The 26,625-nt window shown below is 41.2% G+C and overlaps 2 protein-coding genes and 1 long non-coding RNA gene across 3 annotated transcripts; all 3 read left to right on the top strand.

Annotated features, from left to right (window-relative positions):
• LOC115800902 (3 beta-hydroxysteroid dehydrogenase/Delta 5-->4-isomerase-like) lies at positions 1-7,493 on the top strand. The gene is made up of 3 exons (XM_030758513.1): positions 1-330; positions 747-911; positions 6,137-7,493. The coding sequence occupies exons 1-3, from the start codon at positions 180-182 to the stop codon at positions 6,943-6,945; spliced, it is 1,125 nt and encodes a 374-aa protein (XP_030614373.1). The 5' UTR covers positions 1-179; the 3' UTR covers positions 6,946-7,493.
• Positions 7,494-8,213: 720 nt separating this feature from the next.
• LOC115801215 (uncharacterized) lies at positions 8,214-15,293 on the top strand. Its single transcript, XR_004021725.1, has 3 exons — positions 8,214-8,353; positions 8,512-8,723; positions 15,079-15,293. It is a non-coding gene; the product is annotated as an uncharacterized LOC115801215 (long non-coding RNA).
• Positions 15,294-18,170: 2,877 nt separating this feature from the next.
• LOC115800739 (phospholipase A1 member A-like) lies at positions 18,171-24,378 on the top strand. Its single transcript, XM_030758240.1, is given in 8 exon segments — positions 18,171-18,231; positions 18,936-19,028; positions 19,325-19,489; positions 20,720-20,809; positions 21,149-21,254; positions 22,203-22,358; positions 24,027-24,062; positions 24,064-24,378. Coding segments are annotated over 8 exon segments (759 nt in total). The 3' UTR covers positions 24,116-24,378.
• Positions 24,379-26,625: the final 2,247 nt, after the last annotated feature.

Raw genomic sequence — 26,625 nt, 5'->3', positions numbered from 1 at the left:
GAACAGAAGGTGTTATCCATCCCTCACGGACAGATCACGAAACAGCCACGAACACCAAATTTGTGTTCAGTTTTTCTTTATTTTAAGCTGCTGTTTTTCAGAAGGCGCTTCAATAAGAAGAAAACAACTGGGGCTCTTTTACTGTTCACGGGCCTTTATTTCATACAAAGAGACCTGCAATGTCTCTGAGAGGTGATGTGTGTGTGGTGACGGGTGCCTGTGGATTCCTGGGAAAGAGGCTGGTGAGGCTGCTGCTGGAAGAAGAGAAAATGGCTGAGATTCGACTGCTGGACAAACGCATAGAGCTGCAGTTTTTGCAGAGTTTGGAGGGTAAACTGTTTATCTATATAACATCCATGTTTTTTTACAGATTAAAATGTATGAAATGCTGTGAAACTCCTTAAATGGGGGAGTAGATTTGTCTCATTTATTGAAAATAACCCATTAACAGCATTCAGTATAAAGATTTGATAATTCAGCTTTTTTTTTTTAAACTCACCATTAAAGTTTGTAATCCAAATGTCAGCTGGTTAATATCTGTTGCAATACCAGCAATTAGTTTATTACTTTATTATTAATATTATAACAAATTTAATCTGGAAAGACACATATGTTACAGATATTTTAACTTAAAACTGACAGCGTGATATTTCAGGATAAAAGATGAATGTGGACACTGTTACAGCTTACACTGAGCAACATGTGTTTTGTTACTGTTTCGGTGACTTCCATTTGTTTTGTGTCAGACTGTAAAGGTGAGACAAAGCTGAGTGCTATTGAAGGGGACATCAGAGACGGTGAGTTCCTGAAAAAAGCCTGCCGCGGTGCATCAGTCGTCTTCCACGTGGCGTCCATCATTGATGTCAGTGACTCAGTGAAGTACAGTGAGCTTTACGGGGTGAATGTCCGAGGTAAGGCTGTGACAAATCCACTGAAGGCTTAACTAAATCCTCTGACTTGATTCTAAATAAAATTATGCATTCACATAAATTTCATACATAAAACCAGAATTAGAATTATTTGCATTATAGTTGAAGCTTTTTATTGATTGCTTACATTTCAAGTGACCGATTGTTCACCAGTGACATTTAAAACTGCTCTCATTACTCATGTTAACTGACCTTTCATGTGCTTTCACTATTGAACATCAGTGTTTTCACTTACCTCTACGTCTTTCAGCTTAAAGCACTTGCATGTCATGAATATTCCTGCTGCTTTACGCTGACACCACCAACCCTTCAGCGGACAGCGGCATTTCAGTTAAACACTGTTTTCAGCTGCCACTTTAAAGCATTTGAACAGCAGTTTAAATGAACAGTTCACTCCTAAAAATCTAATTTTATATTTTTCCTTCTTGTAGTGCAACTAGAGGACTGTGCAAAAGTACTGAGCCACTCCTCATTTCTTTAAATTTATATTAAATATGAAATCATCATGTTATTTTGAGTTTTAGTGGTTTATATTACTGATTACTTCATTTAATGCCCTAATTTCCTTCAGGATTAATAAAGTATCTATCTATCTAACAAATGAAATTTTTTAGGATACTTTATCTGATATATCAGGCATGACATTCTCACCATTGAGAGGTAAAGTGAATAAAACTGATTATCATCATGACACCTGTTAGTGGGTGGGATATATCAGCGAGCAAGAGAACATTTTGTCCTCAAAGTTGATGTTAGAAGCAGGAAAAATGGGCAGCGTAAGCATTTGAGTGAGTTTTTAAATTGTCATGACGAGACAACTGGGTCAGAGCATCTCCAAAACTGCAGCTCTTGTGGGGTGTTCTTGGTCTGCAGTGGTCAGTGTCTATCAAAAGAGATCCACAGAACGAACGGTGGTGAACCAGTGACAGGGTCACGGATGACGAATGCTCACTGATGCACGTGTGGAGCGAAGGCTGGCCCGTAGGGTCTGAACCAACAGATGAGCTACTGTAGCTCAAAAAATGTAATGAAAGGTGTCAGAATACACAGTGTATCGCAGTTTGTTGCATGTGGGTCTGCATAGCTGCAGACCTGTCAGGGTGCCCACGCTGACCCCTGTCCGCTGCTGAAAGCACCAAAAATGGGCACATGAGCCCAGCAGCACTGAGAGCGCGCTCAGCCAGAAAATCATTCAGTAGGATTTTTTTTAACCACTCTGTGTGATAAATCACCAGATTAATGATTTCCTCAGGCATTAATCAAATGTCCATTTTTTTCTTTTTTTTTACAAAAGTGTAGATTTTTATTTGATAACATTGGGTTCGATTCCACCTTGGCCTGGGCCTCTCTCTCTGTGTGGAGTTTGCATGTTCTCCCCGTGTCTGTGTGGGTTTCCTCCAGGTACTCTGGTTTCCTCCCACAGTCCAAAGACATGCACTTACTGGGGTTAGGTTAATTGGACACTCTAAATTGCCCATAGGTGTGAATGTGACTGTGGATGTTGTCTGTCTCTTTCCGTTGGCCCTGCGACAGGCTGGCGACCTGTACAGGGTATACCGTGCCTCTTGCCCTATGTCAGCTGGGATAGGCTTCAGCCCCCCTCCGCGACCCTGAACAGAATAAGCAGAAGTGAATGGATGGAACAATTGAAAAAGTCTCTGGAGTAGGTGGCACTCTTAGGGATCATTTTCTGTGGAAGAAAACTCAGATGACCCATGAAACGCCCCTTTTAGATTAGAAAGTGAATCCAGATAACGGACAGATACCCCGGGTATGTTGAACTAGCTTCATATTATAGACCCCTGGTCTGATAAATCAAGTTTTCTTTTACATTACGTAGATGGCCGGATGTGTGTTGTGTTGCTTACCTGGGGAACACCTGGCACCAGGATGCACTATGGGAAGAGGGCAAGCCAGCGAAGCAGTGTGATGCTTTGGACAATGCTGTGCTGGGAAACTCTGGGCCCTGTTACTCTGACACGTACCACCACCTAAGTATTGTTGCAGACCATCTACACCCTTTCATTGAAAAAGTATTTCCTGATGGCTGTGGCCTCTTTCAGCAGGATAATACACCCTGCTGCAAAAAATGCTTCAGGAATGGTTTGAGGAACAGCAATAAGTTTGAGGCATTGACTTGGCCTCCAAATTCCTCAAATCTCAATCCAGTCGAGAATCGGTGGGGTTTGTTGGACAAACAAGTCTGATCCATGGAGACCCCACCCCGCAGCTTACAGGACTTAAAGGATCTGTTGCTAACATCTTGGTGCAGATACCACAGCACACCTTCAGGGGTCTAGTGGGGGCCATGCCTCAACAGGTCAGGGCTGGTTTAGAATCAAAAGCGGGAGCAACACAATATTAGTCAGGTGGTCATAATGCTATGATTGATCAGTGTATATGGTGACTATGAATATAACAAATCTGTTTAGACAATAATTTATACTCATGCACTATACACAGTAAGTAAGTACTTTTTGCATCATTGAGAGGCATAGATGGACAGTAATGGTTTTAAGTGCCGACCGTCTAGTTCTTTTATGATTTATTATTAATTTGTCATACCTCAGCCTTTTCTCCCTGCTTCCTTTCCTTAAAAATGGCGTATAGACAGCCACCGTTCCACTGATCAAACAGTAGATGGATCAACTGAAGCCGGATGCATCTTTCAGGCCCTGTAGCAGGTCCTTGCTTTTTTTAAAGACCTGTCATTTCTACTTGTCCGCGTTCTTCAAATTTCCACACCATGCTAAGATATCCCGATCTTTCCTTGGGACTCCTCTTGTTTAGAGCAAAGATGCAGTTTTATGCCTGTCAAACTGTTATCTATGACATTTGTCATAGAATAAACTGATGATAGTAAGTGCCTAAAGACAGTATTCCCTGATAGCTGTGGGCTTTGTCGGCAGGATAATCCTCTCTGTTACAAAGCAAATTCAGGTTTGAGGAGCACAAGTTTGAGGTGTTGACTTGATTCTTTGCTAAGTTGCCTGTTATTTGCAGACACAGCACTGGTTTAATTCCTTGAGTTACAATTGTGTTCCGAAGTTCACATACAGCTAGTTAATAGGTCTTGTCAAGTTAAGACATTGTAGAACCTTCAGCAGCACTTAATAAAAGATTTAATTGAATGTTTGTATATATTTGGACCCTGTGTGGATTAGAGAGAATCTAAAATCTTGCACCAAATTCTTGTTTTTTAATGTCATTAAAGATGTATTTTATAAAATCATTCCACCCTGGAAAAAAAATCGATCAAACTAACTATTAAAAGCCCAAAGTTACCATTCATGCACATGATGAGTGCATGTAAACTTCTGAGCACAACTATTAGTGACTTATGCTTGAATGATTAATAGGTCTGTATTTAGTGGTTCAACAAACAAACAAAAATCCTCTGAAAATGTTAAGGTACAAGGAACAGAGTGAAAATGAGTGAAAAAGCAGCCAATGTCCAAAGGAAAACTTTGAAAGACCTTCAGAAAGCTGGAGAAGATTGCTTAAGACCGCTTAAAAAAATCAAAGAATAAGGACGTGAGGGCTGGCTCAAGACTTTTGCACAACACTGCATTTATCCAACAATCTGATGCGAGTCGTCCAGTCTGAGACATCAAGATATCAGCTGTAGAAATGTTGACCTTCTCTTAAGTTTAACCAAAAATAAAGTGCTCTCTCTCTCTCTCTCTCTCTCTCTCTCTCTTGCTCTCTCTCAATAGATAGATAAAGATAAAGATACAGATAGACACACACACACACACACACACACACACACACACACACACACACACACGCACGCACCATAGGACCTGTGCCAGGTTTGATTATATTTAAGCAAAGACATTCCTACAGCAGATGTCTTCAGATAACTAATTGGCCACCTCAGAATAATAGCTTCCTGTCACACAAAGACTTTTCAAAAGTTCTGAATATTTCTACTATGATTTGACAGCAGAGTTTCTAGTATAAATAAACAAATAAATGCATTAATTAATTAAGGATTAAATTACCCAATTCAGAAACAGTCTCTTTGTCTTCTTTGTTCTCTCTTGTTTTTGTCACAGCATAAAGTTTTGTTCTCCTCTGAGAAACACTATGTTGCCAAAAGTATTCGCTCGTCTGCATTCACACACATATGAACTTGAGCCACATCCCGCTCTTAATCCAGAGGGTTTCATGTGATGTTGACCCACCCTGTGCAGTTACAACTGCTTCAACTCTTCTGGGAAGGCTTTTCACAAGGTTTAGGAGCGTTTATGGGAATTTTTGACCATTCTTCCAGAAGTACAATTGTGAGGTCAGAGACTGATGTTGGATGAGAAGTCCTGGCTCTCAGTCTCCGCTCTAATTCATCCCAAAGGTGTTCTATCAGGTTGAGGTCAGGACTCTGTCAGGCCAGTCAAGTTCTTCCACACCAAACTGTGTCTTTATGGACCTGCTTTGTGCACTGCTGTGCAGCCATGTTGGAACAGGAAGGGGCCATCCCCAAACTGTTCCCACAAAGTTGGGAGTATGAAATTGTCCAAAATGTTTTGGTACCTTGAAGCATTAAGAGTTCCTTTCATTGGAACTAAGAGGCTGAGCCCAACTCCTGAAACAGCCCCACACCATAATCCCCCCTCCACCAAACTTTACACTTGGCACAATGCAGTCATACAAGTACCGTTCTCCGGGCAACCACCAAACACAGACTCATCCATCAGCTTGCCAGATGGAGAAGTCCAGCATGCTTTACACCACTGCATCTGAAACACTGCATTGTGCTTGGTAATGTAAGACTTGGATGCAGCTGCTCGGCCATGGAAACCCATTCCATGAAGCTCTCTACACACTGTTCTTGAGCTAATCAGAAGGCCACATGAAGTTTGGAGGTCTGTAGTGATTGATTCTGCAGAAAGTTGGTGACCTCTGTGCACTATAAGCCTCAGTATCCACTGACCCCACTCTGTGATTTTACGTGGCCTACCACTTCATGGATGAGCTGCTGTCGTTCCCAATCACTCAACCACCACTTTGTTATAATACCACTAACAGCTGACTGTGGAATATTTAGTAGCGAGGAAATTTCACAGCTGGACATTCCTGTGGCCATGGAAGTGTCTGGAATATTTGAATTGGATGATTTGGATGGGTGAGCGTATACTTTTGGCAATATGTATGTAATGATTATTGTTAGCTTATATTAACTCAAGACTATCTTTGCTTTGTAGGAACACAGTTGCTTTTGGAAGCCTGTATTCAAGAGAATGTGATGTCCTTCATATACACCAGCACCATCGAAGTTATGGGTCCAAACCCCAAGGGAGAACCTATAATCAACGGCAGTGAAGACACAGTTTACGACAGCACTTTGAAGTTCAACTACAGCAAGACCAAAAGGGAGGCTGAGGAGAGAACCCTGCAGGCCCACGGTGAAGTGCTCCAAAACGGAGGCCAGCTGGCAACCTGCGCCCTCAGACCCATGTATATCTATGGAGAGGGCTGCCGCTTCCTCCTAGGCCACATGGATGATGGGATAAGAAACAGGAATGTTCTGTTTCGCATGTCACTCCCCGAGGCCCTTGTGAATCCTGTCTACGTGGGCAATGTGGCCACCGCTCACCTCCAGGCAGCCCGCAGCCTCAAAGATCCACAGAAAAGGATTGCCGTTGGAGGAAAGTTTTACTTCATTTCTGATGACACTCCACCTGTGAGTTATTCAGACTTCAACCATGTCATGATGTCTCCTCTGGGTTTCAGTATTCAAGAGAAACTCCAGCTGCCACTCAGCCTCCTTTACTTATTCTGTTTCCTTTTGGAGACACTGTCCATAATCCTACGGCCTTTCATACGCATCATCCCACCATTGAACCGGCAGCTCCTCACCATGTTGAACACGCCGTTCAGCTTTTCCTATCAGAAAGCCAAGAGGAATCTGGGATATGTCCCCAGATACAGCTGGGAAGAAGCACACAAACGCACCATTGAATGGCTCGCCTCACAGTTGCCAGCAGAGAGAGAAAAAATCTGGTCTAAATAGTTGAAAAATTACTAAAAGTCATTAGCACCACATTAAAACAGTGAAACACATAGGCATAACATGTGACATTAACCATGGAGTTGTAAAGTCCTGTTTTAAAGCCTAACCCTTACCTTACAGCCATCACCATTTTGGATTTTTTTGTTTTGTTTTTGTTTCTTGGAGCCAGAAGTAACCATATTTTTAAAAAGTTTTAAGCTAACACTAGCAAGTTGCATTAGTAATGTGAGAGTCTAGGGGAATGACTCAAGCGGAACTACAGTTTTTAGCACTTCCAGGCTTCAAGATTCCACTTTGGTTAAAAAAAATAGCAACCTGTACAATAAGTATGTTCTCTGTATCTGTTAATGCCATTGTCATTTTTCACATGAGTAACAGATTTCCAGGTTTCCACTGACTGTTAGCAGAACTGTATAGCATGTAGGCATCACTGAAAAACTTTTTTCATATGTTTGTTTTGTCTGATAATACATCCAAAGCCACACAATCTTGGGGGGGGGGTGGTTGACCTTAAACTCCAGGAGATACTATTTAAATCATTTATTCTAAAGAGAGACAGAGAGATCTGCTGTTCCTGTACTCTATGGAAATGACTTCTGTATACTAATAAAGTTTTGTGAAAATATATTCTGATTCTCCCTGAATTTTCACATTTGTTTCTGTTGTTGTGGTTGTTGTTGTTGTTTTTGCATGTTCATTTCCTGTGAGCTCATCCATGCGAACTTCATTTTAATTACAAAATTTGCCATTTGGAAAGTCCAAGTGACCATTATTAGTAATAATTTGTTCATCTTTTCCCCACAAAGTCTTGCACATAATTAGGCTCTAAATCACATTAACACAAAGAGAATGCAAGCCACAAAACTGAACCGTTTCCATACTTGTGCATGCAGGTGTGTACGTGCACAAGTGTTGCTCATTTTGTGGGGACACACAGTCATATTGCTCTTAAACAAAAAGCCGCTCCTGACGATGTAAATCATTTAGTTTGTGGTGGAGTGGAAACTTTGTGTAAGTATAGGTTACGTTTCCAGGAAAAGAATGCTATCATACAGGCCTCTGAATAGTGCGTGTGATGGATTAAACATTAAAGATGGGAAAAATAGTTCAGACTCAACAATCAATCCACTGATGACTGATTTCCCAGAGTGACCTCTGCTCACTCCCTCAGATGACCTCTCTCTCTCTCAAGCAGAACCACACAAACACCCACACATTTAAGGTCTCACACATACACACAAACTAGTGGGCAGCAAGGCCAGAGTCCAGCCTTTTCAACAAACAGCCATTGAATACAAATGAGGTCACCAGCAGGCAAAGAATTCCAACCACAGTGAACCCAGTCTGAGGAAAGAAAAGAAGGCAAAATTGCCCCCAAAGTAAAATAAAGGGGAAAAGACTCCGAGAGGTTTGTTGTGGATACATTCAGTGTAAAAGTGGAACTTTGTAAGAAAAGAACCAGTGAACCCTGGTCTTTATATTCTGGACTGATTTGGACTGCTTTATATGGATTCCAGCATTGCTTCATGCCTGATGCTTGCCAGTTAAACTGTGTTTCTGTTTCAGAGTTGCAGCACCGCACAGAGCTGGGATTTACTCAAGCCAAAAGCTGATCACCGATCTGGGAGCTAAAGAGAGCAGCTGAGCACTATTAAGCACTAACAAGCTCCTGCAAGCTATTCTCAGCATTCACTTCTCTGTTACTACAGAAATGCTTTGGGAACACAAAACCTTCCTCCTCTGTGTTTTGTTGGTCTGTGTTGCATCACTGGTGGTGGGTAAGTTGTGTGCTAATTTGTTCTGCTGCATCACTTTTCCATAATGTTATTACAGTCATGTATGCAAAGATGTTGTGTTCTGTGGGTTTGTGTCACAAGTCAGTGATTACAAAACATGTAACTGTCATGGGCCACCTGTGCTAATAGTCACTGGTGGACTCAGATGCAAGACTCACAGCGACAGAGTTATCAAATTTAACACTTTATTTTGCAAAATAAAGTTACATTTGTCAGACCGGTGACTCTGACTGACACGGGGAAAATAGAGGGGTGATTCTGGTAAGTTCCAGCCAAGGAGATTGACACACACACAGTGCAGGTTGTTGGGGAGGCTGTAGCTCAGAAAGTAGACCACGTCATCTGCTAATCGGAAGGTTGGTGGTTTGATCCCTGGCTGCTCCAGTCTGCATGCCAAAGTGTTCAAAATATCCCTGAGCAAGATACTTAACCCTGAGTTCCTCCCAATGTGTTCATCAGACTGTGATTGTGGGCATGAATGCTAGATAAAAAACACCTATGAAAAAGTGAATGCGTGAGTGAATGAGACATGCTGTATGAGCTTTTATATAGAGCCAGTCCATTTGTTATTTAATGAGGCTGAAGAGAAGCATCTCTGCTCAGCTCTTCCTGAACTCAGGGAGAGTTAGAGACTCCAAAACAACAACAACAACAACAGTCAGTAAAGGACTATGACAATAACACAATATACCGAAAAAGAAGCTTTTCAGCAAAGCAAAGTGGGATTCTTTTGTCTGTAATTTGTCTTCCAAGAGTCTTTGTAAGAAACTAAGAGGAAATTGTCTCCTAATTTCACATTTTACTGATAACACTTGTATTACCAGTAAAATGTCCTAAAGAAGGCTATCAAAAGACAAACTATTCTCTCAGCAGAAAAATGCCTCAAATGACCAATATAGTACTATAGCTGGCATTGTTAGATTGTTAATCATCTGCTCATTAAACATTCATAGACATGTAAAACTTGTCAAGAAGCCCCGATTAGACACAGCTTTCTAGTAAAAGGTCACAGGCCAGAAAGAATGAGAAATGCAGGTTTAATATGTGTCATAATTACTGGTGCCGTTAGCTGCCAGATAAATGTAGTAGAGTAAAATTTAAAATTCCAAATATAGTGAAGCAGAGGTCTTAAAGTTGTACATGACTGTATTAGACTCGTATAAATTATAATTTATTGGTCTGGTTACTCTGGTTATTGGTGACTCTGTTTTGAGAAACGTGAAGCTAGAGACACCAGCGACCATAGTCAAATGTCTTCCAGGGGCCAGAGCAGGCGACATTCATGGAAATTTGAAACTGCTGGCTAAGGCTAATCGTAGATTTGGTAAGATCGTTATTCACGTCGGCAGTAATGACACCCGGTTACGCCAATCGGAGGTCACTAAAATTAATATTGACTCGGTGTGTAACTTTGCAAAAACGATGTCGGACTCTGTAGTTTTCTCTGGGCCCCTCCCCAATCAGACCAGGAGCGACATGTTTAGCCGCATGTTCTCCTTGAATCGCTGGCTGTCTGAGTGGTGTCCAAAAATGACGTGGGCTTCATAGATAACTGGCAAAGTTTCTGGGGAAAACCTGGTCTTATTAGGAGAGACGGCATCCATCCCACTTTGGATGGAGCAGCTCTCATTTCTAGAAATCTGGCCAAATTTATTAACCCTCCTAAAAACTGACTACCCAGGGTTGAGACCAGGAAGCAGAGTTGCAGTCTTACACGCCTCTCTGCAGCTTCTCTCCTCCTGCCATCCCCCCAAAACCCCATCCCCATAGAGTCGGTGCCTGCTCCCAGACCACCAAAAACCAATGCTAAAATCAGCAAAAAGCTATTTAAGCAAAAAAATTCAAAAACAATAAATAATACAGCTTCATCAACTGCACCAAAGAATAAAACAATTAAATGTGGATTGTTAAACATTAGGTCTCTCTCTTCCAAGTCCCTATTAGTAAATGATTTAATAATTGATCAACGTATTGATTTATTCTGCCTTACAGAAACCTGGTTACAGCAGGATGAATATGTTAGTTTAAATGAATCAACACCCCCGAGTCACAGTAACTGTCAGAATGCTCGAAGCACAGGTCGAGGAGGAGGATTAGCTGCAATCTTCAATTCCAGCTTATTAATTAATCAGAGACCCAGACAAAGTTTTCATTCTTTTGAAAGCCTGACTCTTAGTCTTGTCCATCCTAATTGGGAAAATCAAAAACCTGTTTTATTTGTTATTATCTATCGTCCACCTGGTCCCTACTCAGAGTTTCTGTCTGATTTCTCAGACTTTTTATCTGATTTAGTGCTCAGTTCAGATAAAATAATTATAGTGGGTGATTTCAACATCCATGTAGATGCTGAGAATGACAGCCTCAACACTGCATTTAATCTATTGTTAGATTCAATTGGCTTCTCTCAAAATGTAAAGGAGCCCACCCACCACTTTAATCATACTCTGGATCTTGTCCTAACATATGGCATAGAAACTGAAGACTTAACAGTATTCCCTGAAAGCCCCCTCCTGTCTGATCATTTCTTAGTAACATTTACATTTACTTTAATGGATTACACAGCAGTGGGGAATAAGTTTTATTACAGTAGAAGACTTTCTGAAAGTGCTGTAACTAAGTTTAAGGATCTAATTCCTTCATTGTTATGCTCTTCAGTGCCATGTGCCAACACAGTGCAGAGCAGCTACCTAAACTCTGCTCCCAGTGAGGTCGATTATCTCGTCAATAGTTTTACATCCTCACTGCGTATAACTTTGGATACTGTGGCTCCTCTGAAAAGGAAAGCTTCAAATCAGAAGTGCCTGACTCCGTGGTATAATTCACAAACGCACAGCTTAAAGCAGATAACCCGAAAGCTGGAGAGGGAATGGCGTCTCACTAAATTAGAAGATGCTCATTTAGCCTGGAAAAAGAGTTTGTTGCTCTATAAAAAAGCCCTCCGTAAAGCTAGGACATCTTACTATTCATCATTAATTGAAGAAAATAAGAACAACCCCAGGTTTCTTTTCAGCACTGTAGCCAGGCTGACAAAGAGTCAGAGCTCTGTAGAGCCGAGTATTCCTTTCACGTTAACTAGTAGTGACTTCATGGATTTCTTTACAAATAAAATTTTAGACATTCGAGAAAAAATTATTCATAACCATCTCAAAGATTATTCTTCATGTTCGGCTGCTTTCAGCACTGCTGGTATTTGTTTAGACTCTTTGGCTCCAGTTGATCTTTCAGAGTTAACTTCAATAGTTACTTCCTCCAAACCAGCAACATGTTTATTAGATCCCATTCCTACTAGACTGTTCAAAGAAGTCTTTCCAATTATTGATGCTTCAATCTTAAAAATGATCAATCAGTCTTTATTAGTTGGCTATGTACCACAGACCTTCAAGGTGGCTGTAATTAACCCTCTGCTTAAAAAGCCATCACTTGACCCAGCTGTCTTAGCTAATTATAGGCCAATCTCCAACCTTCCTTTTCTCTCAAAGATTCTTGAAAGAGTAGTTGTAAAACAGCTAACTGATCATCTGCAGAGGAACGGTTTATTTGAAGAGTTTCAGTCAGGTTTCAGAATTCATCACAGTACAGAAACAGCATTAGTGAAGGTTACAAATGATCTTCTTAGAGCCTCTGACAGTGGACTCATCTCTGTTCTTGTCCTGTTGGACCTCAGTGCAGCTTTTGATACTGTTGACCATAACATTTTATTACAGAGATTAGAGCTTGCTATAGGTATTAAAGGTACTGCACTGCAGTGGTTTGAATCATATTTATCTCATAGACTCCAATTTGTTCATGTAAATGGGGAGTCTTCTTCAGACAGTAAGGTTAATTATGGAGTTCCACAGGGTTCTGTGCTAGGACCAATTCTATTTACATTATACATGCTTCCCTTAGGCAGTATTATTAGAAAGCACTGCATCAATTTTCATTGCTATGCAGATGATACTCAGCTTTATCTATCAATGAAGCCAGATGACACACATCAATTAGTTAAACTGCAGGAATGTCTTAAAGATATTAAGGCCTGGATGACCTCTAATTTCCTGCTTCTAAATTCAGATAAAACTGAAATTCTTGTTCTCGGCCCCACAAATCTTAGAAACATGGTGTCTAACCAGATACTTACTCTGGATGGCATTACTTTGGCCTCCAGTAACACTGTGAGAAATCTTGGAGTCATTTTTGACCAGGATATGTCCTTCAATGCACATATTAAACAAATATGTAGGACCGCTTTTTTGCATTTGCGCAATATTTCTAAAATTAGAAACATCCTTTCTCAGAGTGATGCTGAAAAGCTCATTCATGCATTATTACTTCTAGGCTGGATTATTGTAATTCATTATTATCAGGCTGTCCTAAAAGCTTTCTGAAAAGCCTTCAGCTGATCCAAAATGCTGCAGCTAGAGTACTGACAGGGACTAGAAAGAGAGAGCATATTTCTCCCATATTGGCTTCTCTTCATTGGCTCCCTGTTAAATCTAGAATAGAATTTAAAATTCTTCTCCTCACATACAAGGTCTTGAATAATCAGGCACCATCTTATCTCAAAGACCTCATAGTACCATATCACCCCAACAGAGCACTTCGCTCTCAGACTGCTGGCTTACTTGTGGTTCCTAGGATACTTAAGAGTAGAATGGGAGGCAGAGCCTTCAGCTTTCAGGCGCCTCTTCTGTGGAACCAGCTTCCAGCTTGGATTCGGGAGACAGACACCCTCTCTATTTTTAAGATTAGGCTTAAAACTTTCCTTTATGATAAAGCTTATAGTTAGGGCTGGATCTGGTGACCCTGAACCATCCCTTAGTTATGCTGCTATAGGCCTAGTCTGCTGGGGGGTTCACATAATGCACTGTTTCTCATTCACCTTATTTACTTTGTTTATACTCCACTCTGCATTTAATCATTAATTGTTATTAATCTCTGGCTCTCTTCCACAGCATGTCTTTCTCTCCCCTCAGCCCAACCGGTCGCGGCAGATGACTGCCCCTCCCTGAGCCTGGTTCTGCTGGAGGTTTCTTCCTGTTAAAAGGGAGTTTTTCCTTTCCACTGTCGCCAAGTGCTTGCTCCTAGGGGGTCGTTTTGACTGTTGGGTTTTCTCTGTATTATTGTAGGGTCTTTACCCACAATACAAAGCGCCTTGAGGCGACAGTTTGTTGTGATTTGGCGCTATATAAATAAAATTGAATTGAATTGAATTAAAATTGAATTGAATTGAATATTTGATTTTTGAGCTAAAGAGGATGGTTAATGTTCTTCCACAAGCCCAATTCTGAAAAGTTAGGTTGCTGTGTAAAATACAAACAACAACAGAATGCATTGATTTGCAAATCTCATAAACCAATATTTTATTCACAGTAAAACATCAAATTTTTTAAACTGAGACATTTCATTATGAATTTGATGGGAACAACAACAATGTGTCTCAAAAGTTGGGCTGGGAGCAGCACAAGTGCTGAAAGAGTAAGTGTTACTAAAAAGAAACAGCTGGAGGAACATTTTGGAGCTGATATTAGCTTATAGCTTATAGCTTATATTAACTGGCAACAGGTCAGTAACATGATTGGGTGTAAAAAGAGCAGCTTAGAAAGGCAGAGTTCCTCAGAAGCAAAGAGGGGCAGAGGTTCACCAGTCTGCAAAAATCTGTGTCCACACATTGTGAAGCAATGTCAGAATAATGTTCTATTGTGAAGTAATTGTGAAGACCCTCATCATCTACAGTACATGACATCATCAAAAGATTCAGAGAATCTGGAAAATCTTTGTGCATGAGGAGAAGGCCAAAAATCATAATTGCCAGTATTGTGAACACATTCCAGAGACACCACCATCTTCTCTGGAGGGTGCATTGCTGCCCATGGAATTATCAGATTACACATCTTGAAAGGCACCATCAGTGCAGAAAGGTATATACAGGTTTTAGAGCAACATAGCCATATCTATCCAGCCTACATGTTTTTCAGGGAAGGCCTAACATATACCAGCAAGACAACCTAACCCACACACACTGCATCTTTTACAACAGTGTGGCTTTGTAGTACAGAGTCTGGGTACTGAACTGGCTTGCCCACAGTTCAGACCTTTCACCGGCTCATATATTTTCATATATATTCTATTGTGAAAAAAAAAAAATATGGATTTATGAGATTTGCAAATCATTGCATTCTGTTTTACTCGCATTTTACAAGGTGTCCCAACTTTTTTGTGAATTGGGGTTGTAAAACATTTTGTTGTGTGGTAATCACAATGGTGTCAAATACAAAACACACAATGTTTTATTTCATGATACAATGAGGCTAAAACAACATGCACAGTTTATATTATGTCCTTCTACTTCCACCAGGCCTTTTAGATGAAAGGCAGGAAGATGATCAGTGCGCTGATCTCCACAATACCACATGGCGGGAGTACCAGCAGCAAAGAGTCAGACTGCAGGTCCAGTATCTGCTGCTGACCAGGAAAAACATGGACTGCGCACAAACATTCAACCAGACGTCCCTCACTGAGCAGACCTCCTACTTCAATCCCTCCCGTCCCACAAAGGTTATCATCCACGGGTACAGGTGAGGTCTTTATTTAGTTTCAGAATTTTTACAAGAACTTCAGTTTAACTGCAATCAAAATAATTTAAAAGTGCACTAGTTTAGTTTTGTGTAGTTTATAAAGTAAATTTATTAGTCCTTAAACAGACTCAAAATGAATGGCCTTAATCTGACCCCACCCCATCTTTGCAGGGCCCTAGAAGGAAGCCCTCCTGGGTGAAGAAGCTAAGCCAGGCCCTGTACAGGCTGAAGATGTGAATGTGGTGCTGGGGACTGGGTTTACAGTGCATCCTTTGCCTACAACCTGGTGGTAGAGAATTACAAGGAGGTAGCCCTGCAGATCTCCGTCCTCATCAACCAGCTGCAGGTGAGAGGCTGTCAGCCATGACGGCATCCTGAACCGAGACAAAAAAAGTATGAGGGTTATTTTGTCATTCTACAAATGACAAAGAGTGCTGAGTTTATCCTTTTTCATAAAATAAGCAATGCTTGTCTTGATCAACAGAATCATGGCTGTACACTAGAATCCTTCCACTTTATTGGGGTCAGTCTTGGGAGCGCACGTGGCTGGTTTTGTGGGAACTCTGTTTGGAGGAAAAATAGGAAGAATCACAGGTGAGTTCAGACCCTGTCCACATTATCTCTTGCAATGTAAAATTGAACTGGAAACACAGCTGCTCAGTCCTTAAAGATTGTTTACATAGGACACTTAAAAATAATCAGATTAATCCTTCTTTAGGAGATGCAAGACAGCGTCATGGGGGAACTTCTATTGCTTGTGGGATGGAAATAAAAGGTGTTACTTGGCTGGTATTCTGGTATTGGGTTCACAGGAATAAGAAAACAAAAACAATGAAGGTCTCCACAGAGCAGGCTCTCACAGACCTCAGTGTGACCTTGGAAGATCAGCTCATCAAAGAACAACAACACTTTGAACAGAGACACTATGAAGGTGTTTGGCTCAGTCCCCTTCAGCAGCACACCATCAGTACCAAAACACCACTGTTCACTCACTAATATCAGGTCTTCTGTCTGAGTAGACAGACTTGTGGGGGCTTAATGTGAGTGCAGTTCAAAGGCTTCACTGATGCTGACTGGAATAGATTTTGGAAAATAAAACATGCTGATAAATAAAGAAGTTTCAAAAAAGATATCTAAATTTTCCCTAGCCTATTGGTGGTTGGTTGGTGTTTGTTGGCAGGATGCAGAGCAGATGGACCGGGTGGGCAACCGACTTTGACAGGGGGGCATCAGACTCAGCTCACTTTAATATTTCAATACAAAAAAATAATTAATCACCATTAAGTTCAATTCAGTTCAAATCAATTTTATTTATATTGCACCAAATAACAACAGTCACCTCAAGTGACAGGAGACAGTTTGGGGTAAGACAAAGAGCAGCCAGATTTCTACATAAAAAAAGTTACGCTGGAGAAAGTGAAGCCACTAATGCGTTTCTGCACTTCATCCTTTAGTGTCCACCTGCACAACAAGGGAAAACAGAATTCAACCAAATTCACTATTCAATGAATGTCTGTTGCTTTTGTTTGATTATTTACCTCACCCCCACCCATCTTGCTGTTACTATTGCCACTTTTTCTGTAGCTGCTTTTTTAAATGGCAGCTTTTCAAGGTTCACTCCTACCAAACCTCTGCCTTGCGAACAGTCACTGACTGCACAAACTGGCAACCACAAAACCCAATTTGCAAACCTCATATAAAAGGCTGGTTGTAGTTCCCGGACACGGGTGCACTCTCAGAACCACCACACAGTACAAAAAAGGTCAATACACCAGTGTGTACTTTTTTACACTGACCTCAATGAGAGTTTCCCTAAAGGTTGTGTCATATACCAGCTGTGTGGCAGGCAGAGCTGAACCCAAATGCAAGACTTGGGGGACAGGACTTTATTCCAAAACACACAAAAACTAGGCGGACTTGAGCCAGGAATGCAAAACTGACTCAAAGGGGAAAACGCAGAAAGAGGGAGCACACGGGATGAGGAATGACGCAACAAAGGAGAGCAGGAGACGGAGACAATATAAACACTCACGGGATAATGAGAGGAGTGGGTAACAGGTGGGCCGCACGTCTGGAACTATAGATGTAATGAAGCAGGGAGAAGTAAGCATAACACAAGACACAGAAAACAGCAGTTACCAGTTAAACAGGAAGACATACTGAATGGGAAAACACGGGTCAAGTTGACACAGCTGAGCTCACTGAGGAAAACAAGACAAGGGGAGCAAAGCTGAACGGGGGGCACAAGAGACAAAAGACTATAAATAAAATGGGGTGGAACTAAACACAGAATCACTAACAGACAAAAAACCTGACAAGGCACGGGAACACAGGCACGATAGCTAAGCAAAAACCAAGAATAGAACGCAGATAACTAAACTGAGAAGGCCTGAGAATATAAATACTAAATAATAAAAAATACTACCAGAGTGAAACCTAAACTAGATATCAGGAACAAAGGACCAAACACGGAGGCACTGAAACCCAAACAGAGAAGAGACCAAACACAGAGACTGAGACCTAAACCAGACATGGAAACGAAGGGAGGCAAGAATGCATAAGGCCTCAGGAAATACAATATAAAAAACAGAACAGAACTGGATAAGAACCCCTGAAACCTGCCAATATAAATGTAAAGAAACAAACCAGGAAACACTATGATAAGACATAAAACTCAAAAATCTGGGTTTTAGACCCAGGGACCATGATGTGTTGAGTTCTTTAATAATGAGATGTACTGAAGAAAAATGACTCTTTAGATTACTGTTTTTTCCAGTAATGTCAATGTGATGCAAAGCTTTTAACCTCAGATGTCTACCTTTCAAACAGGCCTGGACCCCCGCTGGACCCATGTTTAAAGGAGCGGACACCTATGACCGACTGGGACCCCTCTGACGCTCAGTTTGTGGATGCCATCCACACAGACTCTGACTGTGAGACACTAACCTGCTAGTGTATTTCCATTAGTGCCATGCTGCTGGCTCAGACTGCTTGCTGTTGCTGTGTCTACACTAAAAGCCTCAGACAGCAGCGAGCTACAGATCTGCCAGGCTAATCAATTATGGTTTTGTTACTGAAAATTATAAACAAAGAGCAGCTGTTTAACTGTAACATTACACTTCACTAAGGCACAAAAATTTTGTTTGTGTTTGAGGTGTGATAAAACACATTTAATGTACAAATCAGGCAAATAGCCTGAAGTCAGAATAACTTTCAGAGAATCAAATGTTCTGAAGAACAAGCTTCTTCTTTCAAATCAAAAGATGAATTCAGAAACATTAAGAAGAAATCTTGCACGGCTCCTAACACTAGGTAAATTGTAATACACATTACTGTGGAACTCAGTCTCGCTGCGCTGCTGTTCCACTGTGTTTCAACACACTCCCAAAATACGCACTGTGACTGTGTATTTGGGAGTGCCATTAGGACTAGTTTCCAAGGGTAATGCACTTTAGTCTAACGAAATGTCCTAAAAGGGTGCATCAAGGTCATTAAATGTCTTTTTGCATTTATTAGCGGGGGTGTTGGAGGCAGTGAGAGTTGTGTTTACACCTGAAGCTGTGTTTGCGGTGCAGTCAGAGCACCACTGTAGCAGCAAAATGCTAACAGCATTAATGAGGTTTTCATTCTGCATCAGATTTTGGCATCTCCATCCCCGTCGGCCATGTGGACTTCTTTCTGAATGGAGGGAAGGATCAGACAGGATGTGCCCGCTCGAGGTTTCCCTCGAGTAAGTTCAGCACTCACTGCAACAATAAAAAAATAAGAAAAAAAAATAAGAATAAAAATGTAAAACAAAATAAAAGTGGAGGGGGACTAACAGAAGGGGGGCAGGAGGCTGTTTTGTTGTTTATTTCATTTGACTCTTGTGTCCTTGCCTTTTACATTCAGAAGTTATGAATGAAACTATAGATGAGCAGCTTGACCCAGTTTCTGGACGGATTTTTCAATCACTTTCCTGAGAGCGTCCTGACATCTGGCTCCCTCAGTGCTTCCGTGTGTTCTCACTTCTTTTGTCCTTTCCAGTGTATGGTTATGTGATATGTGACCACATGATGGCGCTGCACGTCTACATGAGCGCGCTGAACGGCTCGTGCCAGTTAATGGGGATCCCGTGCTCCACCTATGAGGACTTTCTGAAGGGACGCTGCGTAGACTGTAACGTCTTCAAAGGGAAGTGTCCGGTAATAGGTAAGGTCACGTGGGTGATCACCTGCAGTGCTGTTAGTTTCTGCGTGGTGTCATCTTGTCTGTCTGCTCAAATCCGGGAGTGCATATTTCGGGAGTGTCATTTGTCTTTTTACAATAAAAACGTTTCTCAACTCGAGATTAATATGACACTGAGTTATAAGCTATATTAATAGTCCTGCAGCCTGCAGTGCTGCATCGTTATTCTTACAAGACTTGCTGCTTTCAGTGCTTCTTCAGTTTTACTGCAACACATTTGTTCCAACAATACTATTAAACACAGTATAGAGCTTCCTTAAGTATCTATAAAGTTTTTATCCTATCTCACTTTAAAAAAAACAGCTTTATTTGAAATATTCTATATGTGAGTCTTTCTTTACTACATCTGTACTTACACCAGCCCTAGTCCTAACTTCATGCAGTCTGTAGGATGTACATTAAATGGTCAGATTCACTTTTACTATGCACTTTAAAAGGGTTAACATTATCCCTGTGAACTTGCTGCTAATTATCTCTTTCTTACTTTTAATACTTAGTAGGCTACAACCTCCCAAAGCCTAAGTCAGCATCTATTGTTGCATCTGCCCGTCAGCTCAGACATCAAAGATGCTCAAAGATATTGGAGACAGTGTGGAAAAGCAGCAATATTCCCATTTAAGAAGCTGGATGAAAAGTGTCATTTGAGTCACAGAACTGTTCCAAATTCTTCTGGTACTAAAAGTAAAGAGAGGATGCTTTAAAAATTATGTCATGAATAGTTTACATTTAGCAATAAAATGCCAATTAAAAATCATCTGTACACTTGCAAACTCTTTGTCCTTCTTGTGGATGAAGAGGTGGCTCCCACTCTGTTTTTGGGTCTGTCGTCTTGCAGCAGAAAGAATATGAGACTGATCGAATCTCTGATGGCGCTGTTTCATGGGTAAAAGTCGAAACGTCCAAAGTGCCTAAAACAGCTGCACAAATAAAAAGCCAGAGTTTCTCACTGTCACAGAGGGCAGACAGGACGATGACTGTCAGCCTCTGGCCCCTTTCGTGTTCTCTGCGTCACCAGCAGATGTGGCGTGAGGCTGCACTGCGGCAGCAGGTCTGGTCTTCATCACATGTCGACTTTTTCAGATACTCCAACGCGCTGATACTCACACAGTTAATGTGATTCCTTTTGATTTATGACATACTTACAGCAGACCTACAGTGTGACTCTCACTGACTGTATGCATATATGTGTTCCAGGTTTATCAGAAAACAGTGGGATAGCCATATCTCCACTTCCCAAAGAGCAGAAACTGTTCCTCCTCACAACGTCTGTGTCACCTTTTTGCGGTGAGTGTTGCGCTGTGTTTGTGAAACAGGGAAGGGTAATTTCTCTTTTGCTTGCTCAGACTCCCTGATTTATCTCAGGATTATTAATCATACATCTCCTGTTAGGCGAGAGAAAAAGCCTGAGTGGTGACATTCATCAGACTAGCTGCCTTACTTCTGTGTAGTAAGGAGGAGGTTAACTTAAGAAATTGTTTTAATCAAATATGTTGTCTTCCCTATCAAACCTCTATCCACCCTTCAAGGTTTCACATTTTCTACACCAGCACAAATTAAGAACTTGCTGTTTTGCTATAATTTAAAATGAACCTTTTCCAACTATGTTGATGTTCCTCTGCTCAGCTCGTCACATCCTGCTGGAGATGGAAGTTTCGCAGTTGGATAAGCGCGCTGAGATTGAAGTGGCTCTGAGGACTGAAAACCTGGAAACAAAGCAGAGGCTCAGGCTGTAGGTACCACAAATATCACACAAATCTCAGGGTACCAGTAAGATCGCACTGAATCCCTGAACGTACTTCATTCGAAAAATCGTATCGCTAGTTCTGGTGCCACAAAATAAAAGCCTCTGCTCTGTGGATCTCAGGAGAGAGAGGTGACTGCAACATGTAGTTTTTGCAGCTGTGTGTCCAGTTCTGTTACATCGAGGTGATCATGAGAACAGTTTGAGAAAACAACTTATGCTTCATGACATATAGTATTTTCCTGCTGGGAGCAGCCATTAGAACATGGTAAGTTGGAGCTATGTAGGAATGCACATATAGGCTGGAGTGCTGAAGCCCTGATTATTTGGTATTAAGGGGCACTAAGTGTGTCAGGAAATCCACCAGCAAACTCCTAGACTGATGACATATAACTGCTGAATAAGGAAGAAAGCAAGGATAAAAACAGCATGATAAAGACAGTGGCTCCTGTGTGTAGACATACTAAAAGATGCTGAATGTGTGTTATTAATATATTATAAATGCTGTAATACCACTAAAGTCAGTGTGAACAGCCACTAAAGTAAAACTGGTTAACCTGATTAAACAAAAGCCTGTAGTTAAGACTTAAGTATTGATCCTTTTTTCATCTAATTATAGATACTGACAGCAAACTAAACTCTTATTTCAAACCAGTCTAAGTAGATCAAATTCAGTAGGAATGCATTACAAGCAAAAAAGCTGAGTGGGCAGTTTTTTTATTTTAGGACATGTGCTGTACGCTCCACTGTGAAGCCTCAGCCAGGTGCAGGGGGCTGTGGCAGGAGTGTCGGGATGGGGAAAGTGCCTCCGCACAGGTTTACACAAGCTGAGTTTAGAGGGAGTCTTTTTTTTATCTCTAGAGTGGCGCCACATTTTTGTCCCTGTCTTGTCTTCTATGGTTTGTTATTTTCATACATGCCGTGTGCATATTACAGTCAGACGGATACAGTGGTGTACAGGACGGTGATGGCTCACCCTACGGGTCTGTGTGAGATCAACTCCATCAGTCTGAAAAACACAGGAGCTCGCTTCTACAGACAGGGAGAGATCCACGTCAAGTCTGTCTGTGTGTCCGACTTGCCCTCTCACAGGTACGTGCACTCTGTGGATGTAGACACAACACACACACACACACCACACACACACCTCCTGCTCCTCCTCTTTGTCGAGTTTACTCTTCCGGAGCTATTTTGGGAGGTTTATGGGTTTGAGAAACTGCCAAGGAGGAAACGGTTTCTGTTAAAGCGACAGACAGGAAAAGAACTTTTACAAGCAGCAGGGCAGAAACGGATTCTTGTGAAACAAGTATCGTGGGGGGAAAGATACTTGAGTGTTTTTCTGACCAACCAAAACTGCTCTTTGCATCAAACTGTGTTGCATGAAGGGCTGAAAAGTCAGATATTTTTGGCTGTCATTGGGTGATAAATTTGCAAAACTATGTAAACACGCAGCTTCAGTTTGTTGTTATTGCAGTTTCCTGTTACAGTGCTGTGGAGAAAACTGAAGTAAAAGCTGCTGCAAGAGTCACTGAAGACATAGATTTCAGCATTGTTTGCTGATATTAGTTTACAGCAGGTCTGTTTGTTGTTTTGTTACCCAAAACGTAAAATTGCTCTACAGAAATGCCAGTAGGTGTACTCTGCTTAACGTAATTAAAGAACTGGGTAAATGGGCCTACAGGAAAATACTATTAAGTTTGTCAGCTGTAAAATGTGCTGCTGAAAAGGAAGCTTAAAATATAGCTATGAGTAATCAAAGGCCTGCTCGTGTCTGCAAACCCAGGATACTGTCTGATATACAGTTAAAGCCAGGCCATGCCAGTAACACACAGTGGGGGGTAATTCTGTCCTTTCTGTCTCTGTACATACACCCTTATGTTCCTGCCAAAAATCTGACCTTTTGCACAAAGCGCAAACTTGTCAGTAGCTAAATTTGCTCCTAAATTTGTCTCTCTCACCCGAGTATTTCTGTTTATCTCGACTCTCTTTCTATAAAAGAAAAGAGCTAAAACGGCAACATCAATGATCCTAAAATAAGTATTTGGATAGCAGCACAAGTTTTGTAATGTTGCCTCTGTGCACCACAACAATAGATTTCATATCAGCCGAGATGTGATTGCAGTGCAGACTTTGAGCTTTAATTTGAGTGACTGTGGAGGAATTACCGCCGTTTTTAGATGTAGTTCTCCCATTTTCACAGGCTCAAAAGTAATAGGACAAAGTAACATAATTTTTTTTTAAATATAAGAACTGCGAGCAGAGAGGATAGCCCTGTACCCCTCACAATTGATCCTGCTGCTTCTGTCAGCAGTCACATTATCAGTAATGCCCACACCATGGCATTGTCTCCATCATATCTGACAGTGTTATGCTTTGGATCATGAGTGCAGCCCTCCTTTATTTCTTTAATTGCTGATTTGGTCACAACTAAAGTTTTTGCTATTTGTCTGATTGTGGTTTTTTCAGCCTAAAGATTTTCTTCATTCATCACATCAGCATCATTTTGGCCCACATGGTGACAGTTTCAGTGAAAAACTACCAACCACGAGTTCAACGTTGTAAACACCTCCAGATCTTTTGCATGCTTAATTTGTCGTGGAACAGTGAGGGAACAGGCCTCATTTGGCGGTGAAACTGTTCATCAGTCTATTTTCCTATAAAAACGTCCGTGATTCCTAAACATTTGATGGATACATACAATAAATACGGCGCATACTCAAAGCCTGAAGCAGTTTTGTAAAAGTGCGTTTTTCTTTTCAGACACGAGGAGCCTCTGTGTGTGAACAGCATGAATATCACGAGGAGATCTGTGGTCCCACGACTTTGTGCAGCTGTGTGACGTCTTCTGAAGAGAAAGATGTCCTGCAAAGATACTGACACGGAAATAACGTCACATTTTTACCACCTTGTTTAATTCTAACATCATGACTGAAACTGGGGGAAAAGGTTATTTACATTTGTACATCAGTGTTTGCGGCACCTTGTTTTTTGTCATTCAGAGTTTGCCTGTTAGTTCACTCCTGCCTTTAAAAACTGTTCTGCATCCCGGTCCCCACGTTTGCTGTGTTTCCCCACAAGATGTTTTAGCAATAAACGTAGCAACAAACTCGCAGCTGTGTTTTGCTTTTCGCTGGCTTTCGAGGGTGAAAGCTTTGAGAGTTTTGCACTGAGGTGAAGCTGTGAAGTAATCGCAGCGCTAAAGATTGTGCACTAAGTAGTGTTGTGACATATGACGGGAAGCAGGAACGTAAACAACTTGAATCAACTGGAGAAATCTTGGCCCCATGAAAGAAGAAGTTCAATAACACAGAAATACCATGAATCACTGTATTAAACACTCCACTGTTTAAAAACATTTAAAAAATCACCAGAGAACAAGTAAAAGGATGAGTTTGGTAATCTGATAAATAAACTAAACATGGCAGCAAAATAGTAGAAAACAACACAGCTGATATCAGAAGGCCACAAAACTGAATCCTTTCCAGAGCTTGAAAAGAAGACGAACTGATCATACTGCACATCTGGCAACATTAAGCTGTTTCATAACTTCTCATTGAATTGTGTTTTATCAAAACTGTTCAAAATCAAACCCAGAAAATGTGCAGCAACCTTCATCAAATCAGTATTGTTTCAAATATTTAGTATCATTCATTTGTGAAGCAACTTCCAAAGGTGAAAGATAACATTAAATCATGTGAAAATCAAGTCTGAATTCAAACCTCAAAAATAAGCAGATTCATTCCTCTCAGTCACATAACATGAAATGGCCTTTTATGAATGTGCTGGTGGGTAACAAAGCACGGCTGCCTGCCCTCAGTTCTCCAGGGTCCATCAATGCAATCGTGTAATTATGATTTAAATCAGGGCTTCACTCATAATTTGGAGTTGACTAAATGTTAGATAAAATATCTGCAGGTTAACACGTCCACTGTAAACTGGACAGATGTTTTTCTCTGATAACAGCTACAGAAATAGCTCTAAGAGTCTTTTTCTTTATTAAATGATCTCCAACTGTCCTATGTCTTAAATGTTAATTGAAATGATAAAAAGTAAGAGTTTACATTCTGCATGCTCAAGACCGAAGAACAGGGACAGAGACGGAGAGGAGCGGATGGTGACGTATGACACATTCATGCCGTTGATAGCGTAGCGTTTCCAGGAGAGACGTCTCACAGTTTAGGGGTGTCAGTGGGAGCCAGCGGCGCTCTGACCCTCTGGAATCGAGGTGGTAGATTCCCATCACCTCCTGCAAAGCCAACATTAAAGCTTCAGTTTAGACAGGTGTGCTCTCACAGCAAACTCGTGCCTATAATAACAAAAGAGAAAAGGAAAACATTTTTGTGCTGCTCTACAGTGAAACAATCATATGTAGCATACCAGAGACCATCTTTTGATGGGATCACACCAGCCACAATTGTTATGGGTCCCGGCCAAGTTTGTTACAAAAACACGACCAGTGCAGTTTTTCCAGGACTGTCAAGGATGTCACATTCACTGAAGAGGTTCAATAACATCACTGTCACTGATAAAGCTGAAGTTATAAAGCTCGAATATATAATTTTGTATTAATTGCAAGGAAAATTGTCAATATTTGATTGAGAATTTCAGATCACACAAGTGTCTCTTTTCTCTTTGCCTTGGGCTCAGTTGGTTAAAGCAAAGCTAGTTTAGCATGTACGGAGTCACTGGTGTAAATCATGCCAGAAGAACCCAATTGAGATTCCCTAACTTAGTCATAATTTCATTAAATACTAATTAACTTAAAAATATTAATTGTGAAACGTAATTCTGACTGTACCACATATAGAACTGACCATGTGCACCCTCTGCTATGGTCTCAGACTCACTGCACTAGCTGCCTTGAGGGTCTTATCATGTAGGTTGTAAAGCTGTGGCACAAAATAGCCGGCACACACACTCAACCTGACCCCTGTCCACACGTCCAGGTCCACAGGACTGCTGCCACCCTTTACCCTGTTGAATACCCAAGTGGATGTTTAGCACTGACACTCCCCAGCCACTACTGTGTTTACCTGTAAATAGTCAGACACTACACGCCAAATGTAAACGGTGTACTTGGTCATCCACACACACGCACAAACCCAGAAATGCGAGGAATATGATGCGTTTGCGTGCAAGAAAAGGATTTCTTTCCTTGTAGTGTCCCGATTCATAAAATTTTGTGAGCATGTGATTGCTTGTCCGCTAGATTTAAAGTCATCGCTCCAATCTGAACTCAAAGGCATGTCGCAGCTACGGGATAGATTTGACCTGCTGCTTCACAGCTGCCATGCAACCTAAGCCTGACACTGGCTCCACTATCCAGCTGTGAAATGTGATCCTCCACCTGTGATTGGGC

The sequence above is a fragment of the Archocentrus centrarchus genome, chromosome 21 (assembly GCF_007364275.1).
Source record: "Archocentrus centrarchus isolate MPI-CPG fArcCen1 chromosome 21, fArcCen1, whole genome shotgun sequence".
NCBI classification, from domain to species: Eukaryota; Metazoa; Chordata; class Actinopteri; order Cichliformes; family Cichlidae; genus Archocentrus; species Archocentrus centrarchus.
The sequence above is the reverse complement of the archived record's forward strand: the minus strand, read 5'-3'. Positions and strand labels throughout refer to the sequence as shown.

Coding starts and splice junctions, on each gene's coding strand:
- LOC115800902 (XM_030758513.1), top strand. CDS start 180: ATGTCTCTGAGAGGTGATGTGTGTGTGGTGACGGGTGCCTGTGGATTC. Junction 331..746: donor GTTTTTGCAGAGTTTGGAGG/GTAAACTGTTTA, acceptor GTTTTGTGTCAG/ACTGTAAAGGTGAGACAAAG. Junction 912..6,136: donor TTACGGGGTGAATGTCCGAG/GTAAGGCTGTGA, acceptor TTTGCTTTGTAG/GAACACAGTTGCTTTTGGAA.